Below are 21,017 nucleotides of genomic sequence, written 5' to 3'. Positions count from 1 at the left end.
CTATCTGTTATAGATTGAGTCAGACAATGTGGCATACAAAAAACCATAATCGAGAAACCAGAGATCTTTGAGAGGTAGAACGGATCTTGTCCTGACAATAATTTAAAGTTCTAGCCTTATTCCCAGGGGTGGGTTGGTGGGCAGACCTCTACGCAGTGTCTTGACTGGGGGGGGGGGTGTTGTGTAGGACAGGTGGGGATCCTGGATGTGGACCTCCCAGATTTTAACAAACTCTCCTGTACCAGAAGGCTAACCTGTCATGCTCTAGCAGAGGCTTTGGATGTTCTGCATGTGCTCTGACCACCCCAATCTGTGCCTTACCTTACGTTTCACATCTGCTTTTGCAGGATTGTGAAGGGCATTATGGTAAACCTCAGTTTTGGATTGAATAGAAAATAGCAGCACTTCCTCTGGTATAAAGCAAACCCTTACTGACCACTAATTAAATGCAAACAATGCAAAACTATCAGAACTTAATCCAGTGATTTAAGTGATAAGTAATATGTAGTAATGTGCATATTTTACATTAATGTCCAAAAGTATGTCAATCATAATTCATGTCTTCAAAAAGAATTTGTGCAGTAATTTTGGACAGAGCATCTAAAATTACTCTCTTCAAAAGGCCCTGTCCACCAGGACCCTATGACTAATGCAGGTAATACATCAAAATTCTGAACTAATTTTCTTTACAAAAACACACAATTTTCTAATCTGATGGTGCCACCATTTGCTTTCGAAATTTGACCACCAAGCCTTTAATTTAACCTCATGTTACAGAAAAGAACTTTCATGGCCAAGAATTTTTCTTTTCAGGTCACAGCTCATGCTCATTTCTCTATCAATTACATTTCTAGCACAATTCTCCCATCATTGATTAGAAATTAGTTAATTTTAAAAAAAATTTCAAACATGCCTGATCACTCAAATTCAACGGTCACTTGAAAATTGGTCCCACTAATGGTGTGAAATTCGAATGAAAATTCTTAATTTTGGAAATCTTTATTATACAGTATTTTATATAGTGCCAACAGTTTGCTCAGTGCTATACATAATGGGAGACCGTACACGAGACAGTAACAATACAATACACGAGGGGTTCGAGGGCCCTGCTCCTTGGAGCTTACAATCTAGGAGGGAGGGGAGAGTGGTACAGGAGGAAATAGCTGTGGGGGATGGAGTGGTGGGAAGAGCGGAGGAGATGAATTAGTTGAGGGTGGGATAGGCTTCTCTGAAGAGATGGGTTTTCAGGGTGCACCTAAAGGTAAGGGTAGGTGACAGTCTGATGGATTGGGGTAGTGAGTTCCAGAGGATGGGGGGGAAGCCCTGGAAACAGGCATGGGAGGAGGAGACCAGGGAACTAGAGTAGGAGGTCTTGTGAGGAGCGGAGAGTACGTTTTGGGTGGTATTTGGAAATCTGGTCGGTGATGTAGTTTGGGGCAGTGTTATGAACAGCTTTGTATTTCAATGTTAATCATTTTAAATTTATACGTTTGGGCAGTCGGAAGCCAGTGGAGGGATTGACAGAGGGGGGGTGGCGGATACGGAGTGGTTAATAAGGTGGATGAGTCTGGCCGCAGAATTCAGGATAGATTGAAACGGGTATAGCCTGTGTTGAGGTAGGCCAGTGAGGAGGGAGTTGCAGTAGTCAAGTCGTGATAAAATAAGGGAGTGAATGAGTTGCTTTGTAGTTTCTGGAGTTAGGAACGTGTGTATTTTGGAGATATTGCGAAGGTGGATTCTGCATGAATTTGTCAGCGATTGGGGCTGGAAAGACAGATTGGAGTCTAGAATGACACCTAGTACTCTGGCTTGGGGGGTGGGGCTGATGGTGGCGTTGTTGGTCAAGATGGAGAGGTCGGGGGGAGGGGTTGGCATGGGCTGAGGGGAAAACTAGGAGCTCGGTTTTGGCAAGGTTTACTTTGAGGAAGTGGAGTGACATCCAGTCTGATGTCATTCAGAAGGCTAGTGATTCGGGCGGAGACTGAAGGGGTGAGGTGGGGGGTAGAGATAGATTTGAGTGTCATGGGCATAGAGATGGTAGTTGAAGCCGTGGGAGTGTATCATTTGACCAAGGGAGGAGGTGTAGATGAAGAGAATGGGCCCAAGGACAGAACCTTGGGGGACCCCAACAGGGGGAGGCAGCGTTATAGGTAACACTGAAGGAGCGTTGTGATAGGGAGAGAGGAGTCTCTGAGGCCAAGAGTATAGTTTTTTTGAGGAGGGGGTGGTTGACTGTGTCGAAAGCCACAGAGAGGTCGAGGAGTAGTAGCACTGAGTAGTGGCCATTGGCTTTTTTAAGCATGGGAGTGATGTGCGTGTGCTTCAGAGTGGAGGGGCATGCACCAGTAGAAAGGGAGAGATTAAAGATGTGGGTGAGGGAGTGTAGGATGGAGGAGGTGGGTGATCGTAGGAGTTGTGTGGAGACAGGGTCAAGGGGGCAGGTGGTAAGGCGAGCTTCAGAGGACCTTGGTGACCTCTTCAGTGGTAGCAGGGTCGAAGGAGTGGAGTGTTGAGGGGGTTTTAGTGTGAGGAATATTGGGCGGGGTGGAGGTCTGGACCATGGCGAGGTCAAAGGAGAGGAGAGTTGAGGGCTTTTCGTGTGAGGGATGCTAGGTGGGGCAGAAGTCTGAGCAGTGATGTCCCTGCGAATTGCGTCGATCTGAGCAGTGTTGATGTCCCTGCGAATTGCGTTTGATCTTGCTTTGGAAGTGGTTAGCAATCTTGTGAGTGGTGAGTAAGGTACTGGGTGGAGGTGGGGGCGGAGTGAGCAGGGAGTTGAAAGTGGAGAAGAGCCGGCGAGGACTGGAGGAGAGTGTATTGATGAGGGTTACAAAGTAGGCTTGCTTGGCAGCGTGGAGGGAGGAAGTGTAGCTGAGGAAGGCGGATTTATATCGGGTGAACGCTTGTTGGGATCTGGTTTTGTGCCATAGTCGCTCTAGTGCACGACTGCGTCACTTGAGATTTTTGGTATGGTCATTCTGCCAGGGTTGAAGTGGTTGGGGTCTAATGTTGTGTGGTTAGGGGTGCTAAGGAGTCAAGAGCGGCTGACAGCGAGTTGTTATAAACAGTAGGTCAGGGCAGGACAGGGGAAGGATACTGTCATAAAGTTGGTCAGCTGCAGAGTGGAAGGGGGCAGGGTTCAGGTTGCGGAGGTTTCTGCTGGTGGTGGTTTGATGTTGGGAGGGGTAGGTAAAAGAGGATGAGGAGACTGAGAAGGTGATGAGGTTGTGGTCAGAGGGGGAAAAGGGGTGTTTGTGAGGTTGTGGGGGTGCAGAGATGAGCGAAAACAAGGTCCAGGGTGTTCCTGTCGGAGTGGGTGGTGGACTGTATGCACTGTGTGAGTGCAAAAGAGGTTAGGTGGAAGAGTTGGGATGTGGCTGGGTTATTGATAGGGATGTTGAAGTCTCCAAGGATGATGGTGGGCAGCTCGGAGGAGAGAAAGAAGGGTAACCAGGCGGAGAAGGCGTTGAGGAAGCGGGATACGGACCCAGGAGGCCGATGGATTACTGCAATCCTCACGGGGATTGGAGAGCATAGTCAGATGCAGTGGGCCTCAAAGGAGGAGAAGGATAGAGAAGGAGGGTTTGGTAGGACTTGGAAGGTGCTCTGTGGTGACAGGAGCATACCAACCCCACCACTTTTTCGACCACTGGGTCTGGGTGAGTGGGTCCAGGTGAGACCTCCATAGGAGAGTGCCGCAGGGGAGGTAGTCGGTGGTTTGGATCCACATTTCAGTGATCACCAGGAGGTTGAGGGAGCAGGGGACAGAGGTCGTGGATGGTGGTAAGTTTGTTGCAAACCGAACGGGGGTTCAGGAGTGCACACAAATGGTGGGGTGGTTTTGGGGAGCAGGGGGACCGGTATTGGGTTGAGGGGGTTGCGGCAGTTTGTGGAAGTAGGTGGGTGCCTTGTGAGTGAGGTGGTGGAGGACCAGGGTTTGGGGAGATGTCCCCTGCGGTTAAAAGGGTAAGAAAGGTGGCATGGGAGCGGGATTTACAAGAGCGTGTGGTTATACCATTGGTGGCGTTTGGGTCAGTGGGAGAGTAAAGTAACAGGAGGAGGTGGTGAGAGCCATAGAGGGGAGATGGAAGCAGTGAGGGCGCGATGTATAGTTTGGGAGGACCAGGGGGATAGAGAGAAGAGATTTTGGGGACGGAGGAGTACAGGTGGCATTTTAGGGAGGTAAACTAAGTGGCAGACAAGTGAGGTGGAAAGTCTCTCGGGGCGCTTGGTTGTAGATGGTTGGCGTGCAGTGGCATATCTCGTAGTTGTAACTTTCTGTGACGAGAGTTCTTGTGCTTTGGATCAGGATGGGTAGAGTTCAGTTTGGTCAGTTGTGGTCAAGTTGCAAGTTAGTTTGTCAGTCCCAGGTTGAGGGGTGAGGTTTGGCTTGAGGAGATGCGGGGTGGACGCCAAAAGAGATTTCTTTTGGAATTCAACCCCTGTATGGCCGGCTTTAGCTCCACTTTTATTTACCTGGGCTGGTTGGGAGTAGTGACAGTCCTTTTTTCCTCTTTAAATTTACTAGACCTCTTTATTGGTACAAGTCCTGCACCTCATGTCCTGTAAAGGCACAGGTATATGCTTGTGCTGTCAGTTGTGTAGCAATATAGTGTAATACACATTTATGGTTAATATGCTGCAATCTTGTGTATATTTTGGTTATTGCACTTTTTCTTTTCTGTCTTCCACCTGGTGTCCCTCCCACTAGCTATTGATGTACTGTATTTTCCCCTCTCGTCTTTCAGGACAGCACCTTGAGACCTCGGCTCCTCCCGACATGAGTAAACACCTCCACCCTAAATAAAAATACTGTCTGAGGTACCCTTCAGACCTCAGTTTTGTGTTTCCTCTGGTGGGGAGACGTCTTTAGGAGGCCTCTCCAGGTGCTGTCAGGGGACAGCAGTACCTGGGGTCAGGAGCGAGTAGGAGCAGTGTGGGGTGAAGGCCGGAGAGCCGGCTGCTATCCCCCAGGGAAGCCGGGGCATCCTCGGTGAAATCTGGAGAGGATCGGGGGAGGAGTCCCGCTCCTCCCATACGTGCTGGCATTGGAGCGGGACAGGCGATACCGCAGAAGAGGCGACCACCCTCCTGTACAGATGTCCGGAGCAGAGGCACCAGGACCAGGCGAGGCCAGCACCAGCCACACAGGTGACTCAGTCTTTCCCATACTTATGGGCCCCTAGCTCCAAGGAGTGTTCCCGGCCCTCTTCGTGGTCAGAGGGTCCAGGGCAGGGGGGGGAGGCGGTATTTACAAGGTCAGGCTCTTTATCCCTGCCGGGGGGGGGGCAGGTGGCTTGTTTAAGGGTTAATAGGTTCCCTGGTTCTCCCCCCTCTTGTCTTTTCAGGGTAAAGCCTGTGAAAGGCTTATACCAGGTGCCTAAGCGGAAATGCCCGTCATCTCCTAGATTGTAAGCTTGAAAGAGCAGGGCCCTCAATCCCCTCATGTTTTGCCTTGTATCTGTATTGTTCTGTCACATGTTCTGTCCCCCTTTGTAATGTACAGCGCTGAGCGAACTATTGGCGCTTTATAAATACTGTATAATAATAATGTAATGCGTCCCTCAAAGCCATGAAAAAAGGTGCTATGTGGGCCCTGTATAGAGGGGTTAGTGAGGGAGGAGAGTCTGGTACAGGGTGACTTGGTTAAATCAGTGGCTCTGAGGAAGAGGTTGTGTCCTCGAAACGCATTAGCCAGTTGGTCATTCAGGGTTCCATCGTATGGACTCGGATGTTTGGATCCTACATCTTGTTCAGTTTGACATGCCTGTGTTTTTATTGTGAGTATGATACTTACTTTTCTTCAATAAATCTTTAAACGATAATGCACTAGGTCGGTGCGCCCTTTTTCTGTTTCTCTATTTGCATCCAGTGTATTTGGACCACCCCGGTCTGTTGAGGGCAGCAAGCAGTTCATATTCCAGAACATTCCTATTGGGTCTACTGAGTCTTTTCCTAGCGCAGGAGAAAAGTGTTTGTTGTGTTAAATCAGTAAAGGCACTAACCAGCACCTTTTTGACTCCTTCAAAACTCTGGTTGAGAGTTTAGCCTTTACCCCAGGTGGCGCCCTGTCCCCCCCCCCCCCAGCAGGCTACCCCATCAACTAGTCCAAGGGAGGACCAGGAGGCTGGGGAAGGTGAGCCATCCTTGGATTCCCAGTTGGAAGAGGATTCAGAAGGGGAGGGCCCCTCAGATGATCCCAGAGGCCCCTCTAGATACAAACTGTCCCTGGAAGAGGTAGACTATTTGTTGGGGGCAATTTATGCCAAGCTTGACATTAAGGAAGACAAAAAACCCTGTCTCTACACGATCAGATATATCAGGGCATGGAGGAACAAAAGCAGAGTGTTTTTCCCATGCACAAAGTTTTGGTGGATACAATAAGGAAGGAGTGGCAGGATCCGGAGAGGAAGCCTTCTTCTTTTTTTTTTTTTTTTTTTAAGTCCCTCAAACACAGGTTTCCGTTGAGGACCCGTCTGCCTTGTGGAACAAAAATCCCAAGCTGTACACTGCATTTTCCCAGATCGCCGGAAAGATGGATTTAGCTTTTGAGGACATGGGAGTTTTGCCAGATCTGATGGATAGGAGAGCTGAATCTCTCCTTAAATCGTGGGACTCGACCCTGTCTAATTTGAAGCCCGCCATGGCCACCACAGTAGTAGCCAGGAATATGGAGTACTGGCTCACGCAGTTACAGGCACATAGTCAGGCCCATAAATATTGGGACATCAACACAATTCTAACATTTTTGGCTCTATACACCACCAAAATGGATTTGAAATGAAACAAACAAGATGTGCTTTAACTGCAGACTGTCCGCTTTAATTTGAGGGTATTTACATCCAAATCAGGTGAACGGTGTAGGAATTACAACAGTTTGCATATGTGCCTCCCACTTGTTAAGGGACCAAAAGTAATGGGACAATTGGCTTCTCAGCTGTTCCATGGCCAGGTGTTATTCCCTCATTATCCCAATTACAATGAGCAGATAAAAGGTCCAGAGTTCATTTCAAGTGTGCTATTTGCATTTGGAATCTGTTGCTGTCAACTCTCAAGATGAGATCCAAAGAGCTGTCACTATCAGTGAAGCAAGCCATCATTAGGCTGAAAAAACTAAAACCCATCAGAGATAGCAAAAACATTAGGTGTGGCCAAAACAACTGTTTGGAACATTCTTAAAAAGAAGGAACGCACCGGTGAGCTCAGCAACACCAGAAGACCACGGAAAACTGTGGTGGATGACTGAAGAATTCTTTCCCTGGTGAAGAAAACACCCTTCACAACAGTTGGCCAGATCAAGAACACTCTCCAGGAGGTAGGTGTATGTGTGTCAAAGTCAACAATCAAGAGAAGACTTCACCAGAGTGAATACAGAGGGTTCACCACAAGATGTAAACCATTTGGTGAGCCTCAAAAACAGGAAGGCCAGTTTAGAGTTTGCCAAATGACATCTAAAAAAGCTTTCACAGTTCTGGAACAACATCCTATGGACAGATGAGACAAAGATCAACTTGTACCAGAGTGATGGGAAGAGAAGCGTATGGAGAAGGAAAGGAACTGCTCATGATCCTAAGCATACCACCTCATCAGTGAAGCATGATGGTGGTAGTGTCATGGCGTGGGCATGTATGGCTGCCAATGGAACTGGTTCTTGTATTTATTGATGTGACTGCTGACAAAAGCAGCAGGATGAATTCTGAAGTGTTTCGGGCAATATCTGCTCCTATTCAGCCAAATGCTTCAGAACTCTTTGGATGCCGCTTCATGGTGCAGATGGACAATCACCCAAAGCATACTGCAAAAGCAACCAAAGAGTTTTTTTAAGGGAAAGAAGTGGAATGTTATGCAATGGCCAAGTCAATCACCTGACCTGAATCCAATTGAGCATGCACTTCACTTGCTGAAGACAAAACTGAAGGGAAAATACCCCAAGAACAAGCAGGAACTGAAGAGAGTTGCAGTAGAGGCCTGGCAGAGCATCACCAGGAATGAAACCCAGCGTCTGGTGATGTCTATGCATTCCAGACTTCAGGATGTAATTGACTGCAAAGGATTTACAACAAAGTATTAAAAAGTGAAAGTTTGATTTATGATTATTCTGTCCCATTACTTTTGGTCCCTTAACAAGTGGGAGGCACATATGCAAACTATTGTAATTCCTACACCGTTCACCTGATTTTGGATGTACCCTCAAATTAAAGCTGACAGTCTGCAGTTAAAGCACGTCTTGTTCATTTCATTTCAAATCCGTTGTGGTGGTGTATAGAGCCAAAAATGTTAGAATTGTGTCGATGTCCCAATATTTATGGATCTGACTGTATAGTAGCTGATTCCCCCAAGGATAGGATCCTAGCGTCGTTTGAGAAGTTATTGCAGGGGGTGGGGTATATTGCGGATGCTTCAGCGGAATCGGTGAGGTGGTCAGCGGCCCTTACCAACTCAGCCCATAGGGCCCTTTGGCTAAAACATGGCAGGGGGATGTTGCTTCTAAAGTGAAATTACGTGGTATCCCCTTTTCAGGTGACCTCTCTGGACCAGGGTTAGAAACGGTGTTAGACCGCACGGCAGACAGGAAGAAGTTCTTTCCCCTGAAGCGGAAAATGCACGATCAAGGGGGAAGGAAGTTTCGTCCCCCAAAGACAGGTCCCTACACCAGAGGTTCAGAGGAGGACGGGGGGAGGAGATGGAGGGGCAAGGAAGGAGCGATATTCCATCCTCAGCAGCCCCAGAAGCCGCGGTGACTCGTTTCCCCCGGTGAGGGGAAGATTGGGGGTCTTCCTCCCATGGTGGGAAGCGGAGGTCTCCAGCCCCTTTGTACTGGACATCGTGAGAAGGGGGTACCGCCGCAAAGGCTATTGGTAACAAGCCTGCCCAGTTGTCCACAAAAGGCTTCGACCTTACTAGCCTCTCTACAGGAGCTGGAGGAGCAAAAGCTGGTTGTAAGAGTCCCCAAGGCAAAGATAGGGGAAGGTTTCTGCTCATGTGTTCCTGGCCCAGAAACCTTTAGGGGTGTACAGATTGATCTTCTATTTGAAACCCCTGAATGAGACCATCCGATACAAAGTTTCGGATGGGCTCAATTTCACAGTCAGAGCCCTGCTTCCACCGGGGGCCTTCCTAGCCTCAATTGATTTTAAAGGATGCCTATCTGCACATACCCATCGTGCAGGGGTGGAAACTTGGGCACTGCCTGAGGGCCTGGGGTCAGTAGGGGGCCCCATGAGATGCCCCTGGTACTTTTTTTTTTTTTTTTTTTTTTTTTAAGGATTTTTTGAGTTTGGGCAAGGACACAGGGGCCTCATGATCCCCTATTGCCCGGGGGCCCCCTGAGTTGTCAGTCTGCCCCTTCCATTGCGGAGGCATTTAAGAAATTTCTCAGGCTAGTGGTTCAGAGTCCAGGAGGGACGTGTCTCCTACAGTTCCGGGCCTTGCTCTTCCTTGCCTCTCCAAGGATTTTCACAAATTTATGTCAGAGGCACTGGTTCCTCTTCGGCTGAAGGGAATTTCAATGGTAGCCTATTTAGACTATCTCCTCTTGTTCGCAAGCTCGGCCGTTCAGCTTGCACAGGACATAGCGGTGGTGAGGAACCATCTGGGGAGTTTGGGATGGCTGCTGAACCTGGACAAATCCAGTCTTGTCCCATCCCAGAGGATGACTTATCTGGGGTATATACTGGACTCTGCTTGTCAAAAGACCTTCCTAACCCCAGAGAGGCTCACCAAGTTAGATGGGGGGGATCAGGCGGCTGCCGGGGAATATCATTGAGGCAGTCTATGTTGGTGTTAGGGCTATTAACCTCATCCATTCTGGCGGTACAGTGGGTAGGGTTGCTTCTACGTCCCCTGCAACTGTTCATTTTGAGCGTTTGGGACTGCAATCATTGGATTCCTGGGTGCAGATTCCCTCCAAGGTAAGGAGATCCTTTGGTGAAGGAAGATAGCCAACATAACTCAGGGGCTGCTGTGGAGTTTTCTGGTGGTCAGGGAGATCAAAACACGCGCCCAGGGATGGGTGCACCTGGGGGAATCGGTGGTACAGGGCGTGTGGTCTCGAGAAATTAGCAATAAAGGTGATCCTTAGGAGATCGTCGGGAGGGTATTACAAAGTTGGCTGGCCCTTGTGGTCACTGCAAGGAGGTGAGGGGGCACTCAGACCATTTTGGGATCCTTGGCACATATGGCACCTTCATGTTTATGAAGATTTTCTCACTTGTGTGCAAAGTGGACTGATACATCACCATTTGTCACTGACTGAGTGTGTTACACGTACACTAGTGATTGTTAATTCTATGGTATGATTCACTGACGTGAATTTATGTATATTGTGTGTTTTTTATTTCTGATCTTGATGCTACCTATGAGATTATGGTGTATTTCTCATAGTCACAAAGGAGTATTTCATTTCTGTCACAAGTATATATACTAGCTGTATGATATTTCTGATTTGAGTATCGGTGCTACACCATTTATATTATTTTTCTATGCTATTTGTTTGTACATTAGTAGGTGTTGGCAGCTTTTACTGTTTATTTTTTATCCATCTAAGCCAGGGGTGGGCAAACTTTTTGACTTGAGGGCCGCAATGGGTTCATATATTGGACCCGGGGGCCGGACCAAGAGTAGATGAATGATGTGTATGTGTCATCCATAGTAAGTATAGTAATATTCCCCCATAGTAAGCATAGTAATTAATCCCCCCTATAGTAATTCATCCCCCCTATAGTAATTCATTCCCCATGTCCCCCCTGTGTCAATTCACTTACCTTTGCTCCGCGCGTTCCTCTTGTTCCCGCGCCGTTCGGTGTAGCATGAAAATCTGTCTCCTATGAGGATCTGTCCCCCTCGACGTATCTGCCCATGTGCCAGTTTCAGGCATTAGCAGCCGATGGGCAATCTCTGGCACATGCGCAGATACGCCGAGGGGGGACAGATCCTCATAAGAAACAGGGCGGACTGTGAGAGGAGCCTAGCGGGAGCCTAGCTCCGCGGGCCGGATTAAAAGGTCCGCCGGGCCGTATACGGCCCGCGGGCCGTAGTTTGCCCTTTGCTGATCTAAGCGCAGGTGTTATACATTACTGTAAGTAACTTTGATTTTTTTGCTCCATAAGACTCGCCTAGGTTTTAGAGGTGAAAAACGAAAAAAAAAATATTCTGAACCAATGGACTGCGGACATAGTACAGGGGATGACCTAGAGACTTTGGACCTTTGGAGAGGGAGCAGGTACTTGAATGACAGGTATGCACTCCCACTTTTGCTGAGTTACCTTTAGTGTGAACATCCAGCTGACAGCCGTGTGCCCACTGCGCATGCGTGAAAAGAGCTGCGCTTTGTGAATGGCCCGGCATCTTCTGGCACCTGTCACGTGTCCCAGGAGACGCCAGGCCATTCACAAAGCGCAGTGCTTCTCGTGCATGTGCAGTGGGCACTCGGCTGTTACAGCCGGGTGCCCATACTAAAGATGCTGACACAGGAAGACTGTACAGTGCTGGACCAAGGAATAGGTAAGGTCCTGCTGCAGAAAGAGCTGAGCAGTCGGCCCGGTATTCTGACGTGAAAATACTGGACCAGCCGCTCCATAAGACGCACTGACACTTCCCCCCTTTTTTGGGGGGAAAAAAGTGCGTCTTATGGAGCAAAAAATACGGTAATTCCTTCCTGTCACACTGCCGTTTTGTGATGAATATGGCCACTTGTCTCTAGGCCACATGTAATCTGCTGACATCTGGGAACACCTTACCATGTTTTGACCTGCACATATCTTTTCAATCCTTTCAACGTCTTGTCTGCTGTACCTTCTGCATTGCAGTAATATCTGTGGATGAGAAAAAGGTGTTTAGTAAATTCACATACTGTTGCTGCTGACAGTCAGATTATATCTGCTTATACAGGCCAGGCATAGAGGTTTCAGCAAGGGATAAGTCGCTAATACAACAGTTGGGAGTCAGAACAATGCTTTCACCTTTTTTGCTTTTCACACCTCTCAAAAGTAGTTTTAACAAGTTGACATCCAACACTGCCCTCCCCAAAGTAGATTTAAATACACTAACACATGAAGCCATACTCCAAGCAGTTACAGCAGTTCTTTTTTTTTTTTTTTTTTTTTTTTTTTAAATCTTTTCATAAAATCTGATCACTGTGCTCCTGTCAGTGGTAAATGGTGTGCCTCATCCCTGTAATTGATGCATTCTGCTTTTTTTTAAAAACACTTACTGGCCTATATAATAAACAAATGCAGCTGTCAAATATTTGCTTTTGGGATGAATGGCACTTTAAGGTGGAACTTCACTCTTGCAATCAACACTGACCATTTTTAATCCTTGTACCTTCCTAACTACTAATGCTAGCAGTATATCATATTTACTTGTGTTAAATTTGCTGGGGTGTCTTTGCAAAGTGATTTTTCAGCAAAGTAAAGCATGGAGACATGGATGGGGAAGCTTGCTTTTGAATATAATTGTTGGTGTTTGTGGTGCTCCAATGCTGTGTAGTTTTGCTTTAACAAACTAAAAATCCAGTTTTTTGATACCTGAAGTCTTATAAATAAACTGCATGTGATGTGTAGCTTTGAATGTAATGTGTATGTATTATAACATAGGCCTTGTGAGATCTGTGTCTAGTCCTGTCCTAATGGATGGGTCTGTGCCCAAGAAAGCTGAAGGCCATGATGGCAAAAAAACCCAAGCATCTATGAAGACTATGCATTCAAAAATGGTAAGTAAACAAGAATACAAATCGACTGTAGCTGGTGTTCACTTAAGCAGTCCTTGCAAGAGGTTGTGTGTTTTTTTTGTTTGTTTTTCCCCCCCTGGAGGAGGATCCAGAGCTTCAGTACGAACGCAGCAGGAATGTGATCTGTGGCATCTGCATGGATAAAGTGTATGATAAGCAGGTAGCTGAAAGAGTGTTTGGAATCTTGCCCAATTGCAGCCATGCTTATTGTGTTGGCTGTATTAAACGATGGAGGAAGACTAGAGAGTTTCAGAATGAGGTTATAAAGTAAGTTCATCTTTAATTTGCTATACTGTTCTGTATATTACATGCCTGAATACAGGGCACTCTAATATTTAGTTTTTACTTTTATTTCAGAGGCTGCCCGCAGTGTCGTGTGAAGTCAAGTTACTTTATTCCTCATAAATACTGGATTGGAGATTCCGATGAGAAACTAAAGTTAATTGACGCTTTTAAAGCAAAGACTGGGTATGTGAGATCTGTTGTATTGTCTCAAGGCAAATTTTTATTTTTTTTTTTTATGCTGGACTTCCCGATTGGAAGGTGCAACAAAGTAAAAATTCAGTCACAGCTGTGGTCTGTCGCTCGTCAAGAAGTTGTGCTGCTAAAAGGGAGACTCACTCACCCTGCCTGCTTTCTGCATCCCAGCAGTGGAAAATTGACCAGCTTACTTTCTCAACAGTCTGTGTCTGAATCCGAGAAGAAAGTAGGCTCTCCATCCTTAGGTGTTTTAAAGCCTTTTGCCTCTGAATCTGGATATCAAGATATCTACATCCAGCATCAACCACAAACTGTGGACCGCTTTGTTGCCAGTTAAGCCTGATCTACACTTCCACCCTTTAGAGATTCTCACTCACTTTCGTTGTAGGATTGAGATGGGAGGGCATGCCTGTGATATTGAATTGGTCCAAAAGAACATGGTACTCTAACATATGCAGACACTCCATAGGCCTTCCCAGTTCACCTAGACATTCTGTCGCTAGCCTGCTTATCTATTGCTGGCTATACATGCAAGCCACAGCCCTGAGAGATGGGGATCCTTTGAGAAGTCAGCTTTTTAGCCTTCAATAGGCTAGGGATGACTAAATCCTACAGTCTATAATTGCAACTGAAAGGCCTATTTTTAGCTTGTGTGAGTTGAACATTCTATAATTTACTCCATGGGATGTGTTCTGTCTTCTGGCCTAGATTAACATTTGGCTTAAAGTACCATCAGAGGACAAATCTCTGCCTATAGCCACCAGAAGTCGATCTTTGTGTTCTGCCAGCAGAACACAATAGCACTGCAGGAAGCATTTCCCCATTAACACTGACTTTAATGGGCAAATTGTGCAATTTTCTTTCCTTCCACGGGTGGAAAGAAATTGCTCAATCTATTTGCTGCTTAAGTGGGTTTTACCTTACCACACTTGTGCCCTTATTGAGAGCTACAGTGCCTATAGTTTGGTGGCAAGCTGTGGACTGACCAGGTTTCATGTTACCACCCAAATGGTATGAAGGGTGGGGTTTGCCCTTTAACCAGGATATTGTCCTTCCCTCTCCACTGCTCTGAAACACTCTTGGTGTTTATCAGATGCCCACCCTTATAAGGGTTAAAATATAGAACGGTATAAGATCTTGCTTGTTGGACAACACGCTAAACTTGTTTATTGTGCTATGATCATGATCTATGTGTTAATGAATCTGTGTACCTTCCTTATTGGACATGTATAAAAGGGAAGTCCTATTTATTGGTGGAAAGAGAGAAACACTGCCCAGTTACCATTCTACTGTGTGTATGTAGTTAAGATCAAAAGGGTAACCAATAAAGTTGAATATTGCTTCGTGATACCTTGTGTTTAAGTGCATTCCTGAAGCTTAGTGTCTGGTGTGGAATGCAGGTTGCCAGCATAAGATACAGTATAGGTTAAGAAATTAATCCTTTTAACTGGTGTTTGGAATGGTTGTCGCCATTAGGGGATGAGCTGTTAAGCAGCTTGATCCTGATGGCTGAATTAAAGTGCATATTGTCGTGCCCAAATTGCTCTCCATTTCAAACAGGAGCCTCAAGCAGTTATGGTACTGCTGAGATGAGCACTTGAGCTGTGGGAGCTTGTGCAGGTATTGGGCACTTGAGCTGTGGGAGCTTGTGCAGGTATTAAGAAACCTAGGCAGATAAGGTAGGCAACTTGGATAGTAGTTTCTCATTTGAGAATCTCCCTTCCACACGTTCAGACAATTTGCATGCTTGTAAATGGGAAAATTTTAAGTAGATGTATTAGAAGTCTCTGGACGACTGCAAGACACACAATCATCTCAGCGAGGGCATTGCCTTGTCACAGCATGGTGCCAGTCAGAATAGGGGTGTATTTGTCCAGGTGATTTTAAGCCTTGAAGCGCTAGTGCAGTTGAAGCATTTTGTCTGACCTCTGTGAGTTCAGTACAGATTCACCCTGCACAGAGTAATCACTGGGATAAAGGCGCTTGCTTAACCCGCCCTTTTCTTTGTGTAACAGGATGGGAAACTCCCAAGGTAAGGGGAGGATCCCAGACCCACCTAAGCCACTGCATGAAGTGTCAAGAGAAGGGAAACTGTTGAGAAAGTTGTATGCAGCCAAGTCCAACTCCAAACCCCCCCCAATAAAACTTAAAAAGAATATGTAGCTCTGGTATCCCTTAGGAGGACATATCAGGACTGACTGAGACCATGGGTAGCTCAAACCAGTTTTCTAGAAACTGAGCTGATGAATTTCACATGAAAATGAGAAATAGAAGGGTTTGTGTGGAAGATGGGGAATCATTCCCTTTCTTTGGACCTGATCCAGAGTGGGATATGAAATTCATGGAAGGGGGAGGACAAAATTGGTTAAACTATGCCCCGGCTTGTATTTCCCCACCAAGTACACCTTCTGTACCTTGGTGTCTATGGCTTTATTGAGCCCAAATAACCAATTCAAGAAACTGCCACCATATATCCCAATCTATCGAAGGACGATTTGGATGAAATAATGCAGTTCAAGTTACTCCAATGGTACAGGCAGTTCCTGTGTCGCAGCAAGTGGGAGTCAGGATCAAATTCAGTCCCCTGACTCTTAGGCAGATTCAGAACTTGTACTGGATATCCCTAAGTGTTTGAGATTGCTTCTATTTGCCATCTGGGATAGCTACGATTGCAGTTTCTCCTCTGCACACCCCTCCCCTGCCCATCATAACTGTAATTATATGAGTAGTCCCGCTTGAGAGCATTGTGAGAAGAGGTTGCTGGTATAGTATAGGTTAAGAAATTGATCAGTTTACTCACTCTTTTGTGATTGGGCTGTCAGTGGGAGCTGGCATACACAGCTGTTCTGTGTGATAAGTGTAGCCTTGCTTGTAAGAGGACTTGGCACTGCCCCCCTCCCCCTCCTGATTAGTGTAACTAGTGGGCCGGAACAGGAAGTGGCGGCTGGAATGCACAGCAGTCTCTTCTGCCCATCTAGCTTGGCGTGCATTCCAGCATGAATAGACCATTTTGGATTGTTAAAATGTGCTTAAAGGTGCGCTTTTGTGTTCACACATGTGCACGACTTTCCATCAGTAATCTGGATGCAAGCAGTTGATAACAATAGTTCTATGGCTTTTTTGTATAACATTTTTGCATGTTGCAAGTATGTGGAGTTTTTTTTTTTTTTTTTCTTAGCCTGATCTGGTGCCCCTGTGTAGCTACAGTACGCATACAGGAGATTTTGTGGTATTGCAGTTACTATGGTTAACTTAATCTTTTTGCTGCCTGAAGGTTCATGCAGTAGCTTCACTTTGGGGCCTGGAGGATAGGGTTCCTCCCTTGGCACTCTACCAGTTCTGTTTTAGTCCTTCTTGGGCTTCCAAGCACTTGATACAGATTTTGTAAAGCTGTCAAGGAGAATGTGTGGTTCTGTCTTCATAGGAGCATGAAGTACCTGACTAGCACCTAATGTTTCTCCATGGTGAGAGTGCTGCTTTACAATAATATATATATTTTTCTTTCCCCCATGCAGTAAGATACGCTGTCGCTTCTTCCTTCAAGGTAATGGTCGATGCCCATTTAAATCTGAATGTATCTATCTACATGAATTGCCACATGGTCACCAGCGCAGGAGAAGGAGAGATCAGAGACGAGCTAGTGCCTCTGCCCTAGTGAGTATACCTTGCTGGCATGACCTTTTCAGCCATATATAAACACCCTCACATCCCTTGATGTACTTTATGCAACTTAATGCACTTTGTCATGGTGGTACAAGCTTGAGCACTGACATCTTGCTAAAGTCCAATTTGCACAGTATTCTAACATTAAAGGTGTACAGTTACATTTACCAAATGGCACAACGTACTAAAGCTAACTATCAGCCAGGGCTCTTTTTGGAAAGCGTTTTATATTTTTGTATACATTCTTTAACTGAAATCTGCCACCTGTGGTGGTTCCATATCAAGTTGTAGAAACAGCTTTTGGAACCAGCTCCACCTAGTTCAAATTTAGGGAACCCCTTTGGGCCCTCTAGGACACCAGAATGAAGTGTCCCCATTGGAAGATTGCTCCTCTTACTATTCTGGGGACAACCCAAAGTTTTTGGAATCTTTTCCTTTCAGTAACAGATTCAGCAGCTTTGTCCCATTTACTATTAGGACACAGACTGCAATGAAAACCTAATCTCTCTCTCCACTCTCAAACATAAAGCCTTTTGTTATACACTGCTCAAAAAATTCAAAGGAACACTTAGAAAATACATCAGATCTCAACAGGGAAAAATATAATCATGCTGGATATCTATATGGATATAGACTGGGTAATGTGTTGGGAATGTAAGCATGCCCCATCGTTTGAATTCAGTCCTCTGTAGGTTGATAATTTTCAAAGACTTCACAAAAATCAAAGTGAAAAAATGATGCAGCAGGCTAGTCCATTTGCTGAAATTTCATTGCAGTAACTCAAAATGGTAGTTTTGTATGGGCCCCCCCTTCACGTGCTTGTATGCATTCCTGACCACATCGGGGCATGCTCCTATTGAGATGACAGATGGTGTCCCTGGGGTATTTCCTCCCAGATCTGGACCAGGGCATCACTGAGCTCATGGACAGTCTGATGTGCAACCTAATGGCATCAGATGTACCGTAACCTGTTATCACAGAGGCGTTCTATTGGATTAAGGTCAGGCGAGCGTGGGGGCGATTCAATGGTATTCCTTCATCCTCCAGGATGCCTGCATACTCTCGCCACATGAGCCCAGGTATTGTTGTGCACCAGGAGGAACCCAGGCCCACTGCACTAGCGTAGGGTCTGACAATGGGTTCAAGGATTTCATCCCAATAACTAATGGTAGTCAAGGGGCCATTGTCTAGCCTGTAGCGGTCTGTGCATCCCTCCATGGATATGCCTCCCCAAACCATCACTGACCCACCACCAAAACTATTATGCTGGACGCTGTTATAGGCAGCATAACGTTCTCCATGGCTTCTCTAGGCCCTTTTATGTCTGTCACATGTGCTCGGGGTGAACCTGCTTTCATCTGTCAGTGGCAGACCTGCCAATTCTGCCATTCAATGGCAAATGCCAGTCGAGCTCTATGGTGCTTGGCAGTGAGCCCAGGGCCCACTAGAGGACATTGGGCTTTCAGACCATGCTCATGAAGTCTGTTTTGATTGTTTGGTCAGAAACATTCACACCAGTGGCTAGCTGGAGGTCATTTTGTAGGGCTCTGGCAGTGCTCATCATGTTCCTCCTTGCACAAAGGAGCAGATAACAGTCCTGCTGATGGGTTAAGGACCTTCTACGGCCCTCTCCAGCTCTCCTAGAGTAACTGCCTGTCTCCTGGAATATCTTTCATGCTCTTGAGAATGTTGGGAGACGCAGCAAACCTCTGTAGAGTCCAGGTGTTGCCTCATGCTACCAGTAGTGACACTGATCCTAGCCAAATGCAAAACTAGTGAAAATGGCCAGAAAAGAGTAGGGGAAAAATGTCAGTGGCCGCCTCCTGTAAAACCATTCCTGTTTTGGGAGTAGTCTCATTGTTGCCCATCTACTGCACCTGTTAGTCAGTTTCAGATGCTTTGGTATTCATGAAATTAACAACCCCCTCTGCTACTTAAACTCCTGGGATATTGATCTGACCAGTTAATTGACGTAATGCTATACTATGATTCAAGAGTGTTCCTTTTTTTTTTTTTTTTTTTAATTTTTTCTTTTTTTCTCATACTGTATAGTTTAAGTGTAAGCTTAGGCCCAGTGTTTCTATACCCGATTTTGTGTTTTTGTTTTGTTTCCTGATCTGGGACAATTCTGTGAAGCTTTGTTTACATACTGCAGTAATTGTTTTCAAGACCATAGAAATTGTGTGGTGCTCCCCCTTTTTCTTTTCTTGCACATCTGCAGTCACTACTTGGAACAAGTGTGTTGCCAGTGAAGTCCATTTCTGACACAGAACCCTGTTCCTTTAGTCATGATGCCTTGAACTTGCACCTTCAAAATTCAGATGCTGAGCCTGTAACTTGTGAATGGCCCTCCCCTTTTTTTGTGCTCAAATTATTTTACTTCTGCATGTAGAAAAGCTAAAGTCTGCTAATGTTTTGTCCTTCCAGTCATATTCTCACCTGGTGGGAATCTATGAAGAAGACTTCAGCGAGGAAGAGGACATTGATCTTCTGCACTGCGCTCTCACCCTAGCCCTTCTTGAAGATCACTTGGAATTGAGTCTGGGCTTTCCTGAGGAAGTTAACATTTTTGTGGGAGAGTTTAGTGATTCTGATTGAGTAGATGAACTTTGTTTAAAAAAAAAAAAAAAAAAAAAAATCCTGTTTTTGTAAGACTTGAAACTTCTAAGCAATGTGACTTTTTGTGATTTAAATATTAATCTTGCCCTCTTGCCTCTGGGTTTAACCCTTGCAGTGCTTTTCTTAGCAGGCATCTGAAGACCCACTGGAAATATGGGAATGTTTTTGAAATTTTTGTAGGGTTTTTCTAGCTTGACATTTTTAAATTTTGTTACAAAGAAAAAAAAAAAGGTCAGAGTTCATAGAATAAAGATTTTGTATTTTGCTACGACTGTGTGGTAGTGTTTTGGGGTGTGTGGGTTTTTTAAATCTGCTTTTTACAATGGTTTTTGGCTAGTTCACATTTGATGTATGCTATAAATAACTTTCCTCCCCCTGTAATAAAAACAAAACAAACAGCCAAATGACCCCAGCTGTGTGCCACAAAAATCACTTTAGGGGGTGGGTGGTGGTGTTGTGTATAATAGTGTAGTGGCATCTAGTCTGAATGGCCTGACTGGCACCACATTGCACAACCATGCTCCCACACCATTTACTGTCAAAGTGTTGCTAAAAGTATCTATCATACATCCCAGGACATAGGGATATAACTGGTCCTTTATTACCTAGATGATTGGACACTGGTAAAAAGACAGGAAATATGGTAATGTCTGTCAATTCCTCCTAGTTGCCCTCCTGCAGTGTGTGGTGCCAAGGGATGGGGGGGGGGCGCACATGTCCTATGTGAGCAAACAGAACGGCAGCCCCTCAATCAATCTCTCTCTCTCTCTCTCTAATCTCCCTCGCATCTCCCCATACCCACAGAACACAGCATTCCACTGTGACTTGCAGTGCAACAGCTGCCATTCTGTCTGCTCACTTGGGTATCACCCCCCCCCCCCAAAAAAAAAGATAAACCGCCACTTGGCTCTACACTGGCCATCCTGCACAGGCTCAACTTTGCAGTTAAGAGTGAATGCCAGGTGTGAAAAAAATACAAATGCAAAACACCCACCCACTTCTTGCCTCCACACTGTGCCCCTCAGACTACCCCTAACCCTTGCTACTGCTTGGTAATGCTCAGGGCTTTCTAATACCCCCACCTCCCCAAAAAGGGGGGGGGTGGGTGGGTGGTGGAATTTACACTCTGAGCATTACCAAACCGTAGCAGAGACAAAGGGTGCAAAATTCAGCAGGTGTGTTTTTTGTGGTTTTCCTGTTCTGAAGGAGGGCAACTATAGGGAAGGGGGCTGTGGCAGTAAGAGTATGAGCAGGGGGTCCAGTTTCCTACTGCTAGATTTTTTTTTTTTTTTTCCCCTAATCTCCTAGGGCAACAGCACACTCTTCTCAGCAAGGGTCTTTTTGTGTAGTGGGCAGCAGGTCATGTCTTGCCAACAGCAGAGAGGGTGAAGTGTCCTAGCTACCTTCTTATTCAGGTACAGAAGGGAGAACCTGCACAATATATCCCCTGCTGATGGGATTTCCTTCAACTATCTGGTATTTCTGCTTCTGCTACTTCTGGGGCACATTCTTCTAGTACTTGTGT

The 21,017-nt window shown here is 45.9% G+C and overlaps 1 protein-coding gene across 1 annotated transcript in view; it reads left to right on the top strand.

Annotated features, from left to right (window-relative positions):
• LOC149459439 (putative E3 ubiquitin-protein ligase makorin-1) overlaps positions 1-19,760 on the top strand; it is a 34,073-nt gene extending 14,313 nt beyond the window's left edge. The window contains exons 4-8 of the mRNA XM_089681114.1: positions 12,597-12,712; positions 12,813-12,997; positions 13,088-13,198; positions 16,726-16,864; positions 19,301-19,760. Of these exons, the coding sequence (XP_089537240.1) occupies positions 12,597-12,712; positions 12,813-12,997; positions 13,088-13,198; positions 16,726-16,864; positions 19,301-19,471 (722 nt within the window). The 3' untranslated portion in view covers positions 19,472-19,760. The remainder of the gene's footprint in view (positions 1-12,596; positions 12,713-12,812; positions 12,998-13,087; positions 13,199-16,725; positions 16,865-19,300) is intronic.
• The last annotated feature ends 1,257 nt before the right edge of the window (positions 19,761-21,017 follow it).

Source organism: Staurois parvus, unplaced genomic scaffold (genome assembly GCF_062004578.1).
Source record: "Staurois parvus isolate SC_StPar_1 unplaced genomic scaffold, SC_StPar_1.0 ptg000261l, whole genome shotgun sequence".
In the NCBI taxonomy this organism is placed as follows: Eukaryota; Metazoa; Chordata; class Amphibia; order Anura; family Ranidae; genus Staurois; species Staurois parvus.
The sequence above is the reverse complement of the archived record's forward strand: the minus strand, read 5'-3'. Positions and strand labels throughout refer to the sequence as shown.